Below are 16,204 nucleotides of genomic sequence, written 5' to 3'. Positions count from 1 at the left end.
GTTTTGCCTGATTGGAAAAAAATTTTGAACTTATGCTGCAATACCACTTAAGGAAATATCCAAAAGCTGATAAAAATTAGTAAGAAGTAATCAGATAAGAGCTTACACTTCTCTTTCTATGGATACTATGTGCAATTCTGAAAAGTGCCTGAAAAATTTGGGCATTTAACTCCTTCCAAAAAGCAAAAAGAAGCAGGCATCTTCACTGCTGGTGCAGCCAAAGATCTCAGTCACTGAATGTATTAGTTTGTTATGCATATACCAAACCAGCTAATAACAATGTTGTTTCAATGACTCCTTGGATCATAAACCTTTTCTCTTTATAACCTTAACAGTGCGTAGACAGTCCATAAAATGTCTGAGAATACTCTATAAAAATCAGTTCACAAATACAATACTATTTGGATATCGGAGCACTGCAAAAACATTAACTGAAAAAAATATTTCAGCTGCTGTGGTACAAAAGCTAACCTTTTCCATTTCTCCTGTTCCCTTTCTACTTACAGATCGCCACAAATACTTATGTTATTGCCATTATCAACAAATCCTTTGTCTACCTCCATTCGTATCCCGAAACTCATGAATTCCATCCACATCTTCCAATGGCCAGTAATGGGAAGCTGATGCGAGAACTTTGAATCCTTTCAAGAAACACAAATGAAAAGGTTATTAAAGTAAGGACCAACAAGGAGTGTAACAAGAAGAGAACAATAAAGGAGGTCAATAGGTTAAGTGAAACAAGATATTTTATGTAAATCAAGTATGGCACATAAATGAGATCGTAAATCAAAATAGAAGAGTAGATTAAAGCTATATATCTGATTGAAAAATAGGTTTTCTGCAGTGGTCAAACTCAACTGATTTTTATTTTAATTGCACTTAAAATGTGCAACAATCTCTGACTAAATCTCTGCTAACGTATGAGGCAGCATTCGTTGAAGTAAGAGTTGAGGAGTCATTCAAGACTAATTTCAAGATTTTAAACACACAGTGGATAGTGCAAAGCACTGAGAAGGGAATTCACAAGGGAAATATTTAGCCTCTATAGCGTACTACCTCTGCTCCTGTCTCCTCTTGGCAGCTCAAGGGAGTAGGAGAAGATGCTAGAGAGTTCCCTGCAATTTACCCTCTTCTCCAAAACTCAGTAGAAAACCAGTGCAACACCTTCAGGTTATATTAATCCAAGCATTTTTTCACCTTTGGTCTTCTGTGGAAAGACACTAGTCAGACATTGTAAGCAGTACTCAATGGAGGAGCAGCTGCAACATGGGTGAGAGTACAGGTGCCGGCACAGTTGTTACTGCAGTCTAGCCTTCCTGATGTCTCCAGGTAACTCTCACCTTGACAGAGTCATATAGCAGAACTTAAACAGAAAGAATTTGATGTTCCTCAAGAGAAGGAGTTCCAGAATATTAAGCAACATATAGAAAAGAGTTCACTCCTCCCCTCACGACATTAGCTATTCCTTCAGAACCTTCTCCACTACACCAAAACCACAACAACTCCTTGTGGCTGACAAGAACATTTTGTTTTCTTGTCCTCCTTAGCAACAGGTGGAGAAGCTGACAAAAACAAAACATCCGCTGGTTTCCATTGGCAGATTTATCTGCACTGTTTAATTGATGAATTTGAACAGATTTTAGATGTGACTACTCAAACCTGACCAGAAATGGTCAAATTTTGTGTTCAGATAACAATTCTATTTTAAGGGTAGAGTATTAATAATGGAGGAAAACATGACTTGTAATTTCTTATTATGTTGTTAGCTGGAAGAAACCCTTTATTCTCAAAATAATTAATTTAACCAGCTCTGCTGAAATAAATTTATAATCTCCTATATCTAAGTAAGTTTTAGAAGGTTGATACAGATATACAGAAATTTTACTGTGAATGCAAATGCGAATGTGTGTTGTTCACCATCATAGCATATCATCCTATTAGTTTGAGTTAATCTTTTCTTTGGGGGGGGGAGGGCAAGAAGGGGGGGAAATGACACAATCGGCAACAAGTACAGAGTGCGCAAGTATTTCTACTACACCATATCTGTAGTTCTTTGCCCTACAATCATTTTTCATTCCCAGGCAATCTTTCAAGAACCTGAGGTACAAAACTAAGAGAGATAAGTTTCTTAAAAACCACTTCAGCTGTCATACATCATACAAAAGCTCCCCACATTTAGTATGCAAATTAAAACAAATCACAAGCAGTGTCCTTTGACATTTACAGTCTATCCCACAACTTTCTTCACTCTTCAGATTAAAACAGCTTGCCAATTTGACAATTATTCTATCATTTTAACATCATGGATATAAACAGGATTTCTTTATCATGGATATGAAGGTGCAAAAATTTTATTTGCATCCTTAAACTGCCTAGCCCACACAGTGGGGATCAGTTTGATGTCCTCCGTCCTCACGGTATAGTTTCAGAGCTGTAACACAGAGAGGATCCTAAGATTTTATCAGCTTCACACTGTTGAAGAAAATTGCTAAACATCACAACAAGCAGTTGTAGATCTGAGAGCACAGAACTAAGAAGTTCTGCACCTTGTGAAGATACACGAACTACTCAGACTTGCTTCCAAACTCAACTATACCGAAGATATCTAACAAATGATTCAAAATTGACCAGGATCTATTATTGGCCTACCTAACTAGAAATGTTGGCATTGTCATAGAGGTTTTCCCACAGAAAGAGAGTATGAATGTAAATAGATAAGATGGGGATGTCTTTAGAGAAATGGATTAGATTCTATGGCTATACATTTCCTTGAATATTTGGAAGATACAGAGAAAGGCACAACTGCTAACAAAAGGAGCAAGCTACTGCCAACATAAGAGAATAATGACAGAGAATAAGCATGTACAAAACCCAATCTGAGAATTCCAGGCAACCCAAACTCAACTAAGCTGAGCATGGCAAAGCACACTGAGGAAACAGGATAGAAGAACAAGATTTTTTGCATTTACATAAACTAAATCTGGGTATGTGCTTAATTCTATCTTCAAAGAACATATTCTGGCTGCTGCAAAAAGAAATGAGAGTTATAAACTTCTACAGTATTAAGAGCATCCACATACGCTAATGTACCTCCATCCGACTTTCAAACTACCAGTTTCATTTTGCATAGCCCAGAACATGCCTGCTGTTTCACAGTGTGCTTATATGCAAATATCTCTTGCTCCTATTAACATCTCCCTTTTGTATCAAGGAACAAAGATTAATGTTGAGAGTTGGTAGGAAAAAAAAAAAAAAGAGAGAAAAATAGAAAAGAAAAATCCCGGGAGAAAATTATTTTATGGCAAAAAAATTGTGTCACAACATGGCACAAGTATTTTAGTAGCAGTAGTAGTAGCAGCATCACAACAAAGGCATTGCCATGGTTGGCATCAAACTCATAAGAAGCAGCTATATTAAAAGGACCTTACATTTAAAAGCTAGAAAAAAAAATGAGGAAAAAAAAATGGGAAGGGAAATAGATATATGGCAAAGTGAATTGCCTGGAGCCACACTGCATGCCAGTGGCTTTCCCAGCAACCAGTTCTGAATTATATAAAGCCATACTGTTACTCCCCTTCCAGCCAAGCAGCCCTAAGACCACCTCTGAAAGCAAATACCTCTTGCCTTGAATTCAACTTATACCTGCAATATCCTTTCAATAGGTCACTACTCTGCATTTAGAACAAAATCACAGGACTTGTTTACAACCTAGTTCAAATCCAGAAACCATCGCTCGCAGTTATGCTTCCCCACACACAATATACTACAAAATAAGTGTTGTGTAATTTGCCCTCTTATTGCTAGAGGCTTTTTTTTCCCTCCTATTGTTCCATCAGCTAGAAGCCAGTGATCCTCATCTATAGGAAACAAGAGTGTATTTCTCTGTTTTTGAGTGAAGGTTGAACAACAACAACAAAAATCTAGTCAGGCTGAAGCTACTGCAATAGCAGACAACATGGCTTTTCCACATCACTCTGTATTTTACTTTGAAACTAATTGCATATGGTTAAAACTGAAAAGCACAAAGCAATACATGAATTGGTAAAGCAGTAAAATTGTACTTGTACACCACCATGAGGCTTGAGGTTAAACTATTTATATAAAACAGAAGAATTCTGCAGTGACACACTCAGACCCCAAATAAACTTTGGGTAAGTTTTTTCTACATTGAAAACATATGAGAGATCCTTAACATGCTCTATAGCTGATTTAAACTTAAGCATGAAGGCTGGGAGGAGGGTGGATGACTTGAAGACATGCCAAAGTAATGCAAAGTATAAAAGTTGGCATATCAAACTGTAAATCATTGAACTGAAAATGCTGAACACTAAGACATTGAGGGGAAAAAAAAATAGTCTGTGTAGAGGTCTGATTCAGAAACTCATGCTCAAAAAAACTAATAAGCAAACAGTGTATATAGGATTTTTCTGCATACCAAATACAAACCATTTTCTCCAAATATATTTCTATGCAGAATATTTAGTAGGTAGGTTACTGAATTAGAAAGGACTGGAACAGTCTGATACTTTAGACTTTATTACATTTTTAATACAGAGCTGACATTCAAACATAGCATCACAGTTTCTTTGGAGCTACTAAGAAAATGAAAAATATAAACTGAAAAAGCAAATAAATATTTAAGCACACTGTCAAAAAATGTAAATAGAACATTCCTTACCTGGGTGTTTGGGTAGCTGGGAATAGTTTCCATACACCTGCACATAAAATATTACATAATGAGACATAGTAAGGCAAAACTTGCTAAGAGGAATCCAAATATATCTCAATACTGACCATATTTGGAACATTACCTGATATTTGTACTGAAATAAAATCAGCAAAGAATAATGACAACAGAGTAGAGATAATAAATTCTCCATGGTCTATTTAAAAGTACAACTGAAATCAAATTCCTGTAAGATTTCAATCATAAGTTTTCCTTTTAATACAAAAAGTATCAAAAGGACGTTTTCCATGCAGGTTCAAAAAGTCTGTTCCTTCAGCGATGGTAAAATATCCTTCCAGACCCTTTAAGTAGTATTTGCTTGCTTCACACTTTGATCTCCTCATTTAACTATAAATAAATTACCGTGATTGGAGGAAAATTAAAAGAAATGTGCATCAGATCCGAAAGTTGTACTGTTCCATGGAAAGAAGTCAAATATTTCTGTTACAAGCTGTGCCAAAAAGAAAAGATCTTGTTTTCAACTTTCTTCCTATGGTTGTCTTTTCCTTTCAATTACTTTCACGTTGTCAGAGATCTGAAGCCAGTTTTGGTTTTGCTAGCAAGAAAATGTACTTCCTTATAGCACATAGGGCGTATAACTCTCTCTATTTCCTCAGAAACTGAACTGAAGAGAGTTGCTAACTCCTCGCTTGTCCAGCTCACATTTGCACCTCCATCCCAGATCTTTTTGGGTGGAGAGCAAGTCTGAGTGATGTCATGCTTTCTTCTCAAACTTTGTCCCATTCTGGTACTCTATTTATATCACGTTGCTGCTGTCTCTTTTCTGGGTCCTAACACCAGCCAGCTAGGAGCAAGTGGAAACAAGTCAATGCGCTTCAGCAAACAGATAAAAGAAATTACTGCTCTTAGCAATCTGCACACTTGAAGAATCAAAGGCAGAACAAGTGTTTATAATTCAAATGCTTAAGAAAATTAAAACAGGTTTTGGACAGAAATTTTTGAAGGAAAACTAAGATCTATTTATTAAAATAAGATTGTATTTCTGTCTAAAAAAAAGTATGACTGTAAAAAAATACTCGTTTAAGTCACATGGCATTCCAAAGGATTAATTTTACTATTTCCCTATCAAGAAGGGGAAACTGAGGCATTAGCTGTTTCACTGATTTGCTCAAAGTTGCACAACAAAACTAGTAAAAGAACTAGAAAATACTTCTATAGTTACCAATTTATTTTTAATATAAAAATAATTATATTTAGGTCTTTTTATAAGAGCCTCCTAACTACACTCTGAACTATATCACAAATATTAACCATCATTTTATATGTAAAAGAAAAATAGTAGCTAGAACAAGTTGATGTTCTTCATTTAATCTGCTCCTCTGTGGTAAAATCTTGTTTTCAGTCCCCTCCTATTTTATTCTATTTTATTCTCAGTGAAGTAAACTGAAAGAGTAATAGAGCTTTCCATCCCTGTTCATCTCTTCCCTGCATTTCCATATCAACCCCTTCTTTATGCTCACACAAGCCATTTAAAGGCGATGTAGGGAAGATTAGAAACTAAAAATCTGAACCAGACCATGCTAATATCTCAGCAAAATTCAAATTATTTCATTTACCTTTTCTTTTGCCAAAAGTTATGTCAATAGATTAGATCTTATTTTCAGCCCCAGATGCTTGTGCAGCAAAGGGGGGCTGAAATCAATGGACACACAAGATATCAATCTATAGAAAAGTGATCACTTGTTCCTGTTCCTATGCATACCACTGCCCCTCTGCGACTTACCTTCTGACCTTCAGTTATCCTTCCCTCCCTACCCATCCACTTCCTGACTCTTAGCCCCATCTCTTCACATACCTGTATCAGCCTATATTTGCCTGGTTCATTTTCTTAGCTCTATTCCTTCCAGTATGTTAGCCCTCTTACTTGTCTACTTCTTAATCACAACTTCTGCACCAAACTCTTGACTAGAGTTGATTTTAACTTTTAGGATGAAACAGTTTGCCACTGACACTTTATATAGAGATTAAACAGCTGGAAGCCCACCAAGTTTGGTATCAGCTGTGGCCCTGATTTACCCAGCTAGGTCCCTGGATGAATAGTGAACTTCCAAAGCTTCTTGGTGGCAACTAGCTCCATGCAGACAACTGGTGAGTAGATGGGACTCCAAGGTCTAAGGACTGAAGAGCTCGACATTAATTTTGAAAAACTTAAGACGTTCATGCCGTATGAATACTTCAATGTTATCAAATTTTAATATTACAAAATTTCAGTATTGAAATAAAATGTGTATTTTTTTGTAACCCTGATTTAGAACCTCCAACAAAACCATTTTAAAAAATTTGAATTTCAGTTCCTACAAAAATTTAGCTTCCCATTTAGTTATAAGCAGTCTGACTTTTGCTTATTTCCCTCTAGGTTTTTTTAGACTCCTTCCCTCATTACTGTTAGCCACAAACTCCTATATCCTGAAGGAAGAGGAGTACTGTATAAACCCTAGGAATTCTGCATCACGTACTAACAAGCAGAGCCACCCTTAGAAATAATAGAGAGCTGCAGCTAAAAATCCTGAGAAAAGCTAAAATGTAAAAAGAGAAAGACAGGAATTTGAAATATTTGCCAAGAGGGGCCTGTCAAGGGAAAGAATATGCTTACCAAAACAATTGCGAGAATCCAAGCAAACATGTTCACTGCCAAAAATTTTTGTGGAAACAGTAAATTGCAAGCAGACATTGGAGATTATTTGCAGAAACAAATTCTGAATTTATTCCTGTGATCCTCTGGAAACCTGATCTGAGAAGTCACACTGCTCCCACCGCAGACCAGAGGCAGCATCGGGCATCTCGCGTGCAAACCAGAGTAATTGATCCAATGCTCGGAAGACAAACAATCACAGAGGATTGCTCTTGAAGAACCTGCAGATTAAGTAATGTTCATTTAAAGTACGTGCACGTCAATAAAAGCACAAAGGTCTGCATATGCTGGGTAACTGGGCAGCCTGCACTAAGCCCGCTGGAAAGGTTTCTCCCCAGTGCAGCTCTCCCACCCTGCTGTCCTGGGGCCCTGCTAAGGGAGTAAGGAAGGAGAAAACTGTGACCCCGTGTTACAGTACTGGGGGGACTGTGAAAGGCTTCTAGATTTTCTGTCCCACTTGAGCAGAGAGCAGGGAAAATGCCATGGAGGAGCTGCTCTGCAGCTCGGACATTTGCTGACAGGTAGAATGAGTTCCCCGAACAGAACAGAAAGCCTGATGATCTGTAGCAACAATCAGAGACTTGCAAACAGTAGAGGAAAATTATATGCCCCAGGTTTCTTCCCCATATTTTTTTTTTTCTTCCCTTTTTTTTTTTGGGGGGGGTGGGGGTGGGGGGGGGGTGGGGGGGGGTTGGAGTGGGTGGGTGTGGGGTGTGTGGTGGTGGTGGACTTTTGAAGACAAACTTTTAATAAAAATGAAAGATTAATTGTTATGTGTTGGTGATGTCGGCTGCAACACTTGCACAGCAATGCAACTGTGACCTGTCATGCAATAACTAAATTTAACTTTCAGTTTCAGCTTTCCTTGTTCACCTTGTGTTCATTCAGAATGATTATATTATTGAAACAGAAGATTAGCTGTAGCCAACATTTACCAGGAAATTAAAAATAACCTGAAGTTAAAAAACTTTATTGCTAACTGTGTAAATATAGGCAGAGAAAATAATCCTTTAAAGAGTGTTTTACACTGCAGAAGTCAAGCAATCTGTAATACAGTTTTCTTCCTTTGTTTTCATTGGAATTATTAGCTTCCCACAAGAGAGCTGGTGCATAATTAGGACTGAAATGTTTTTAAATATTCCTTTTGAGATATTTGTTAAGAATAAATCTAACAGCTAGATTTTGTAAAACTTCTCTAATACCACAGTCACTACTAGTACACCAGTAAAAATTCTGGATTAAAATGACTCCCTGGTCAAAAAATTTCTCTGCTGGCAATAGAAATTATCTACAAGGTGGTTACAGCTGATATATCACCACTCATCTGCTTGGATTTGTAATTTTAGTGCTAACTTTTCTGGCTTGTCAGGGACATCCCACCCCACAGTTTTAGAAGCTAATTCAGCTATCCTTTGTTATAGGGAACATCCAGGACAACTCTAGCAGCTTTCTTGGAACTATTCAGATGTGTGCAGCTGCAATTTGATTATATTTGCCCATCTGCAAGGAACCAGAACAAAAGCTTGTGCCAAAGCTTACCACCTTCTCAATACACATCTTTGTGCCAGCACAGTTATTTGTTATTAGTATAAGTTATTTACTCCAATAACTCTAAAAAAAGCATTTTCACAGATAAAGAGGCCACCTCTAACAGACTTCATTACACTATCTTATTCCAATGTAAAATTACAAGCTCATACCAAATAAGAGTTTTGGTGGGGTTTTTTTTCATTTAATCATAATTTGTGATGAAAAAGTCATTTCTAAACCTATGAAGCTGGCCTTGCACAGAAATGTGGCAATTGGAAGGCCCTGCATTAGCACTCAGATCAAGTTTGACATATTGACTACCAAAGCAGCACACTGGTACTGTGTTTAGAAATTCTTGAGTGCTCGCACTTAAGAGGAAGGACAAAGACCTGGCGAACAAAGTTCTCCCCCTCTAGTTGCTGTACAAGGATGAAATACAATGAGGGACAGGGTAAAGAAGCTGTCCCTGCTGATAACTGCTCTCCCAACATTTGATGGAGAAGCAACCTGTGTCATTCACCTCACCCTTCTTTGAGTTGTGCATCCCTGTCTTGCAACCTCTGTCTGGATTCTGCAGTCACCTTCCTAAACCGGGAACTGTGCCCTTAGCTGCTCCATTAGCCTCCCCCTGCTCCCCTTCTAAGGTTTAACTGGCTGCAACCAAAGCCACTTGACCATAGCTTAAACACCCAGGACCAAGAATTAAATTGACAGTACAGTTTACAGGCAAGAAAGGGAGTTCAAAACTCTTATTTCTTTCTACTAGCTACATCTCATGTATTCAAAGGCTGTGGTTATCAGTACCTGCAACGCAGACTCGAAGCTGTCTTTCCATTGTGTGGCTCATTTCAGCCCTTCAAAGGAGCCATGGCTTGGTCTACACCAGCTCTATCCAACTCACTGAGACTATGACTTCCCTGAATTTTAAAAGCAGCTATCCCCATATCATGACAGACAGGTCCATCTTGCATTTGGCAGCACTTAAAAGCACTGTAGTTTGAAGGGTTGTTTTTGTTGTTGTTTTTTTTCCTCCCCTCCTTTTCCAACCTCTCATTTCTTCTTTGAGCAAGGGAACCGAACAGGATCATTAGAGTGAATTGGCTGAAAAACACTTCTCTAAGTATTTGTATGTAGGTAACGCCTTTGAGCACTTAGTTACCTAGCTCTCATTTTTATAGTGTAGGTAGTTTATATTATAAATGAAAGTTTAAAACAGAGGCAAAGAAATATGTGATTTGGAGAACTGTTCATCCAGATAAATTAGATAACTAAATAACATACTGCATATTGGTTAATATTTTGATTAGTGTTTCCAGCACATTTGTTGTATTCTCACAAGTTTTGCTTATTTAAAACAACTACTGCTAGTGAAGCAGCTTCTTTCAATTTCAGCAAATAGGTCCTCGTCTTCCTTAAAAGGACAATTTTCTCCAAGTAGGATTTTAGACAATCTAAAAGACAATCATTGTTCCAGGCTGCCCCAAAAAAATTCTTAACAATATTTTCATACAGGGGGGAAGAATAATTTGCCAGCTGTGCCACCTTCAAAGAGATTGAAGAATATGTTTCCTTCCCTGTGTTCTTCCTTGGTGTATTACAATAAAATCATGACGATAAGCAATACTAATTGGCAAAGTAACTATGGAAGAGTCACTTTAAAACACTGTAGCCCCCTGTTTCTAGACAAAAGCAGGAAAATACAAATTTCACTGAGACAGAAGATTGTTGCTTAAATCACCAACTGTTGCTTTAAAAAAAGCAACAATTTATTATTTTAATTAGTATCATCATTGTAGTAATTTGTATTGATGTATTAGATGAGGCAGAAAAGGCTGAGTCCTGCTTTCTCAAGATTTTAGTACACAAATTCTCTTTTCCTCATGGGATGGAGTGCATGCACAACTGTGGTAACATACTATAGCACTTTCCTTGTGTGCTGGAAGAATTATGTGTCTGTTCCCAGGCCTGTAACAACTACAGACATATTTTCATTGTTATCCTTTACATAAGGGACACCAGGGCAATACTTAACTACTAGTGAAAATCTAGTCTATGGTAAGTGTTATTTAAACTGAAAACATACACAGCCTCCTGTGCTTTCATAACTCAGGACTCTGCAATTCTAGGCAAGTCCAAAATATACAATTGAGGGTTTTTTCGCTGTTATTTTGAAAACTGTTTGTTAGTGCTTAAGTCTTGTGGACATGTTGTCTCATGTTACTGTGCTAAGCTCTCCATAGACAGCATTTGCTAGAATCCCTGTAACATTCTTTTAAATGGTAAACATCCACTGAACTGTGGATGCCTATTAGTGAACAACAGTTTGAAGTACATTGTACCCATTTTCTCAAAACATTAAAACCAAACATTTAAATATTTGGTCCCTTTTCTTTTAGCACTTTCTCAACCAAACAGCTAGCGAAACTTAACAGAAGGATTTTTTCTTCCTGTTTAAGTTTTCTTTCTTTGAGTGCAAAAATTGGACAGCAGGATTAGTTGCTTCTCTTTACATTGAAATGAATAAATGATGCATGAAAGTGCATTTTTATTAGAAAAACTGAAAAGGGTTGTATAGTTGACATTAAGGATATTTTCATAACAACAAAAGTGTGGCTGTAGCCCTTAGAGTAGCTGAAACAAAAATATTGTGGGTGGCAGTCCAGCAACCATGATCTATCATGTCCAAGGATCCAATCAGTTTTGGTTGCTACACTATGCCAAAGCTTGCTACAGCTTCGCTTCTATTGCTTTTTGTGCAATACTCAATCTAATATTGAGCTACAGAATTCAAACACTTATTTTTGCATTTAGAATTAATACAAAAATCAATTTGATTTCATATCTACCTTTAAGTCATCTATTAGAAAGGTGTTGGGTTGGGATTTGTTGTTTTGTGGTGCATTTTGGTGTTTTTTTTTTTAAATCAGTCTCCATTATTGGATATCTTGAAGGCTGGACAAACACTTGCCAGAGATAATATGAAAACACTTAGTCTTACCTTGCAGCATGAGAATGAACTAAATTAGCTCTTTTGGTCCATTCCAGGTGTATTTTGCCATGATTCTGTGGCTTCTGAGATCATTGATACTCTCCTTTTTGATTTTTTCCTCATGTTCAAACAATGTTAACTTTGGCTTATATCAACACTAAGATTTACACTGCAAATCCTGAAACATAATAAATTTGAATTTCCAACACATAGCAAGAAGGAATCCAACCAAAAACTCTTGAGATATTATAAAGAACAATTTTTATAAAAAAAAAATAAAGCAAGACTTTCTAGACCTTATGGGAAAGGATTATGCATAAAGATTTTGTACAGGCTATACAAGCTAGTACTGCCTTTGAAAGAATGAATGGTATGGGAGGGACATAGAAGCTTTACTAGCATGAGAAACAGCTATTACATACAGATTTCATTAGCATCTGTATTACTGTAATTAACAGTAGGATGATTCTTGATCAAGTGCAGCTTCTCAGAGTTGTGACCTTCAATAGCACAAACAATGCTGAATGAGCAGCTATCACACACCATGTAACAAGCAACTTCATGAGCTCTTAACTGGGCTCCTGACTGTGGTAGGAATCGACCTGCACAAACAGAGCTGCTGCTGAGCGACTCAAATCCTTCTCAGATCAGCAGAGAACCACAAAAGCTATGGAAAAAGCTTCATAGGTAGAAGAATTTCAGGCATTACAGTTCTTATTTGCACAATGACATCTAACAAAAGACAATCAAAGGGTGGCAGTGGCCATTGCATGACTCTAGTCCCTAAGACACATCAAGTAGTAAAAGATATTTGACAAAATTAGTCAAAAAGTAGACCACACTAAAATATTGCATGAAATTTTCTTTGAGTTGATTATACTGAAGAGGACGAACTGAACAGTTCAGACTGAAGAAAAAGCAAACAAACTAAAATCCTGGAGCTAATTCAACAAGGCTAACACTATCACAGAAAAATATTTTTCTAATTAAGAAAACGAGAAGTTGTTGGTCAGTGCCAGAAAACAAAGTAGAGCTTTTTGGTAATAAAATTTAGGCCTAATCAGATGAAAATATTTTTATCATGCTGTATATGTATGTTAAGCTGATTTAATTTGTATATTCTTTCTGAAAACATTAGAGCCTGATGATTCAAAGACTAAGCAGTGAATAACATACAATAAATTATACATTTAAGTTTTCTTTGTATGAGGTCCACTTACTAATAGTTATTTGATTACTCTTTTTATTGTCTATTTACTGTATCATCCTGTTTATTAGGCTTTTTTTTGTATTGTGGCAATGTCTTAAATATCTTACTCCATACACTGAAGAAAAATTTGATTTTTATTTTTCAGAATAGTTCAGGCTTAGGTACAAATCCCAAAGATTTAATTGAATTTAAGCAAAGCTTTGATTATCTGAGCCTTAATGTCAAGTTTACATAAAATTGGATAAATAAAACATTATATGAATTCTTCTATACATGATTAAGCCAAATCATATTTTCCAAAAAGCCTCTGCCTCTAAGTGCATATTTTTGGTATCATTCAGGTAGTCAGATTTTCTTAATTACAGAAATATTTCACCATGATAGAGTTTTGCCTTTGGAATTTGTGCCAATTTTTCCTCTTACTTAATTCTTTCTTGCTCTTCCAGGTAAAAGCAACTTCATGAAAGTTTCATTCAATTGCTTTGTGAAACAAGTTTACTAACACAAATGGAGAATATACCCAGAAGCCCATCTGCAAATTACTTCTCAGTAAGAACATCTGAGCCTATTATAGATGTACATATTAAAGACTTTTCATACTATGGGGAATAACACAGTTCCTGTCTTTTATAGTTTCTTACTTTAGATCTAAGTGGCAAAAGCAATGAGAGGGTGGGAGCAGAAATCAGAGAGCTGGCTAAAAATGTTGGCAGTAGCTTCCAAATCTGCACTCTAAGATCTGAAGAGTCATCAAATCTGAAGCACAACCCATTAATTTAAAAGCATGAAAACTGAATTCCAGGGTTAAGATCCAGACTAAGCCCTGCAAATTTCAGGTACTGAGTCTTGGAGATTTAGCGCTCCATTGATAGAAGAGGGTCAATACATAAACCAAACCCTAGCATAAGTTCTCTTCCACACAGTCTCTTGACCACTGTGACTCCTATTGGTGACTCTTCCTCCGCTATAATGCTTAATGAACTGACTAGAAAAATCACTTGCATCTGTTGGCTGCAATAGCCATCCCAAAGATCCTAAAAATCACAAGACACACTCTAGAATCACAGAACTGGCTAAAAACCTATTTCAAAACAATAAACAAAAGGAAGAAATCCCATTTGTATCTGCCATTGTTCTTAATGCATACTGCAGAAAAGCAAACTAAAATAAAATCAACCATTCAAAAAAGTGATTTTGACTATGAAAATAGATATGATATGGAGATTAAAAAATCTCCACCTTTTCTTTTTCTAGAGGATTTGTCAATCTCCCAGGGATTTTCATAGGCTCCTTAAATAGCTGTCATTTACAGATGTCACTTGCAACAAAAGACAACTGATGTGACCTTCTTCAGATCCTTTTTAATTAGTTAGAAATACTGATTTTAAGAGATTAAGTGTTTCCCTTCTTTCTCTTGGGCTTTTTAGCACCTTTCAGCACATGCAAAGTCAGCTGAGGTGAAGAGCAGTAGACAGAATCATCAAGGAACACCTACCACATCAACATTCGCATCTGTAGCATTAAATAAGGAAGAAATAATTCTGTAGTCAACCCAGTAGCCGTGAAAGTGGCAATACAAAACTTAACATGTCAGATCTTAAATAACCAGTGATATATGCCATGTATTTAGAAGTAGGATTTATCTATTGTTCAGAGGGGATAAAAGCATTAGTCCTCTGCTAGCAGTAAACCACTAGTACCAAGTATCCACTCAATAGAGGTGAACGGAAATACAAACACATTTTGAAAGCATAATTAACCCAAGCAGATAGCATTATTTTCTTCTATCAGTTTTACAAAGGCAGGAAAGAAGGTTTTATACCTGTATTTTTTCATTCACATTTATTCTGCAAGGCTGATATATAATGTTTATGTGAAAAATAAAAGTATTTTTTCAAATGTGTTGTACTGAAGCTTCCAGGTCAGGACATGGTCTTAGTTGTACAAGACATTGTATACACACATATCAAAAAGACAGCACCTACCTCTTTAAAAGCCTATAACCAAAGCACTTGAAGAGCCCTTCCAAAAGTAGTCAACTGAAATAACTGAAAGGAGTAGTAAAAGAGATAATAGAAAAATGCTTGCCCCAGGGTATGCCTTTCAAACCACAACACAGGATGTTACATGCCGTATTTATCCTTTCACTTTACTTAAGGTCCCTGCTGTTTACAGAAGTAACACCTGATCTGGAAAAATCCAAGCTATTTACCTACAATAAAGTGGCAAAACACTCTACCTGACTTCAAGCTGCAGGGTGTTAAGGTAACTTCCATTTACATCACAGAAGTTCTACTGAAGTCAACTGACCTGTGCACAAGAAAGATTAGTGATGAAAGAAACTCAGTTATTTTCTGTTAGGTCCATTTCTTCTCTTTAGAGCATTTTGCTACAGTATCCTGTCAGCACTACCTAAAGTGCTTTCCAGCAAAGCACAGGTGCATGATCAGCCTCTCCATGTATGGGAACAGGGAGTTCCCTTTGCAATTTGTTGGATAGCAAGCTGGTCTTATTTTAAATTCTCTGTGGTGGAGAATCATCTAGTGAAGTTCTCAGTTGCCAGGAGAGTTTTGACATTTCCCCTCCCTCTCCAATCTGCATCCTTCTTTCCCCTACTGCTTTCTTCTATTATGTTTTGATATCTAATAGCAGATTTCCATTAAGTATAATTACTACTAATTAGTTATACTTTGGAATGTTGCACTAATCATGATCACATTATTAGCATATGAATGTTTTTTTTCTCTAGTCATAATTTATGTCTTTCTTCATCTGTTCTCCATACCTTCCCAGTGGCCCAACTTGCGTGCATGCTGTCTTCTTCCTGCTTTTGAGTTCCCTCATACTCCTTCTCACAGGTTCAGCCCTTTACAACAGAGGTGTCATCTCAGTGCCTAATGCAATGTTTTGCTGACTGCATTTATCTTACCAACAGTCTAGGCCACGCTTCTGGAAATGCCATTTTGGTTTTGTGTCACACTGCCCAGGCTTCTCCTGTGCCATTAGCTACCATTAGTTCCATGAGTACTACCTCAGCTGGGAATTTGCCCGGGTAGAGAGTCAGTCAATTGCTTATTCCACACTCTGAAGCAGGGA

The 16,204-nt window shown here is 36.9% G+C and overlaps 1 protein-coding gene across 3 annotated transcripts in view; it reads right to left on the bottom strand.

The window, feature by feature from the left end:
• The window catches only part of ADGRD1 (adhesion G protein-coupled receptor D1), a 158,102-nt gene extending 152,641 nt beyond the window's left edge, over window positions 1-5,461 (bottom strand). The window contains exons 1-3 of one of the 3 annotated variants that reach the window (XM_075769598.1): window positions 4,812-5,461; window positions 4,679-4,715; window positions 558-641 (exon numbers count right to left, since the gene is read on the bottom strand). In XM_075769598.1, coding sequence (XP_075625713.1) covers window positions 558-641; window positions 4,679-4,715; window positions 4,812-4,880 — 190 coding nt within the window. In that variant the 5' untranslated portion in view covers window positions 4,881-5,461. The remainder of the gene's footprint in view (window positions 1-557; window positions 642-4,678; window positions 4,716-4,811) is intronic. The other 2 variants (XM_010310767.2, XM_075769599.1) reach the window with 2 other exon arrangements.
• Between the last annotated feature and the right edge of the window lie 10,743 nt (window positions 5,462-16,204).

Source organism: Balearica regulorum, chromosome 17 (genome assembly GCF_011004875.1).
Source record: "Balearica regulorum gibbericeps isolate bBalReg1 chromosome 17, bBalReg1.pri, whole genome shotgun sequence".
Taxonomy (NCBI): domain Eukaryota; kingdom Metazoa; phylum Chordata; class Aves; order Gruiformes; family Gruidae; genus Balearica; species Balearica regulorum.
The sequence above is the reverse complement of the archived record's forward strand: the minus strand, read 5'-3'. Positions and strand labels throughout refer to the sequence as shown.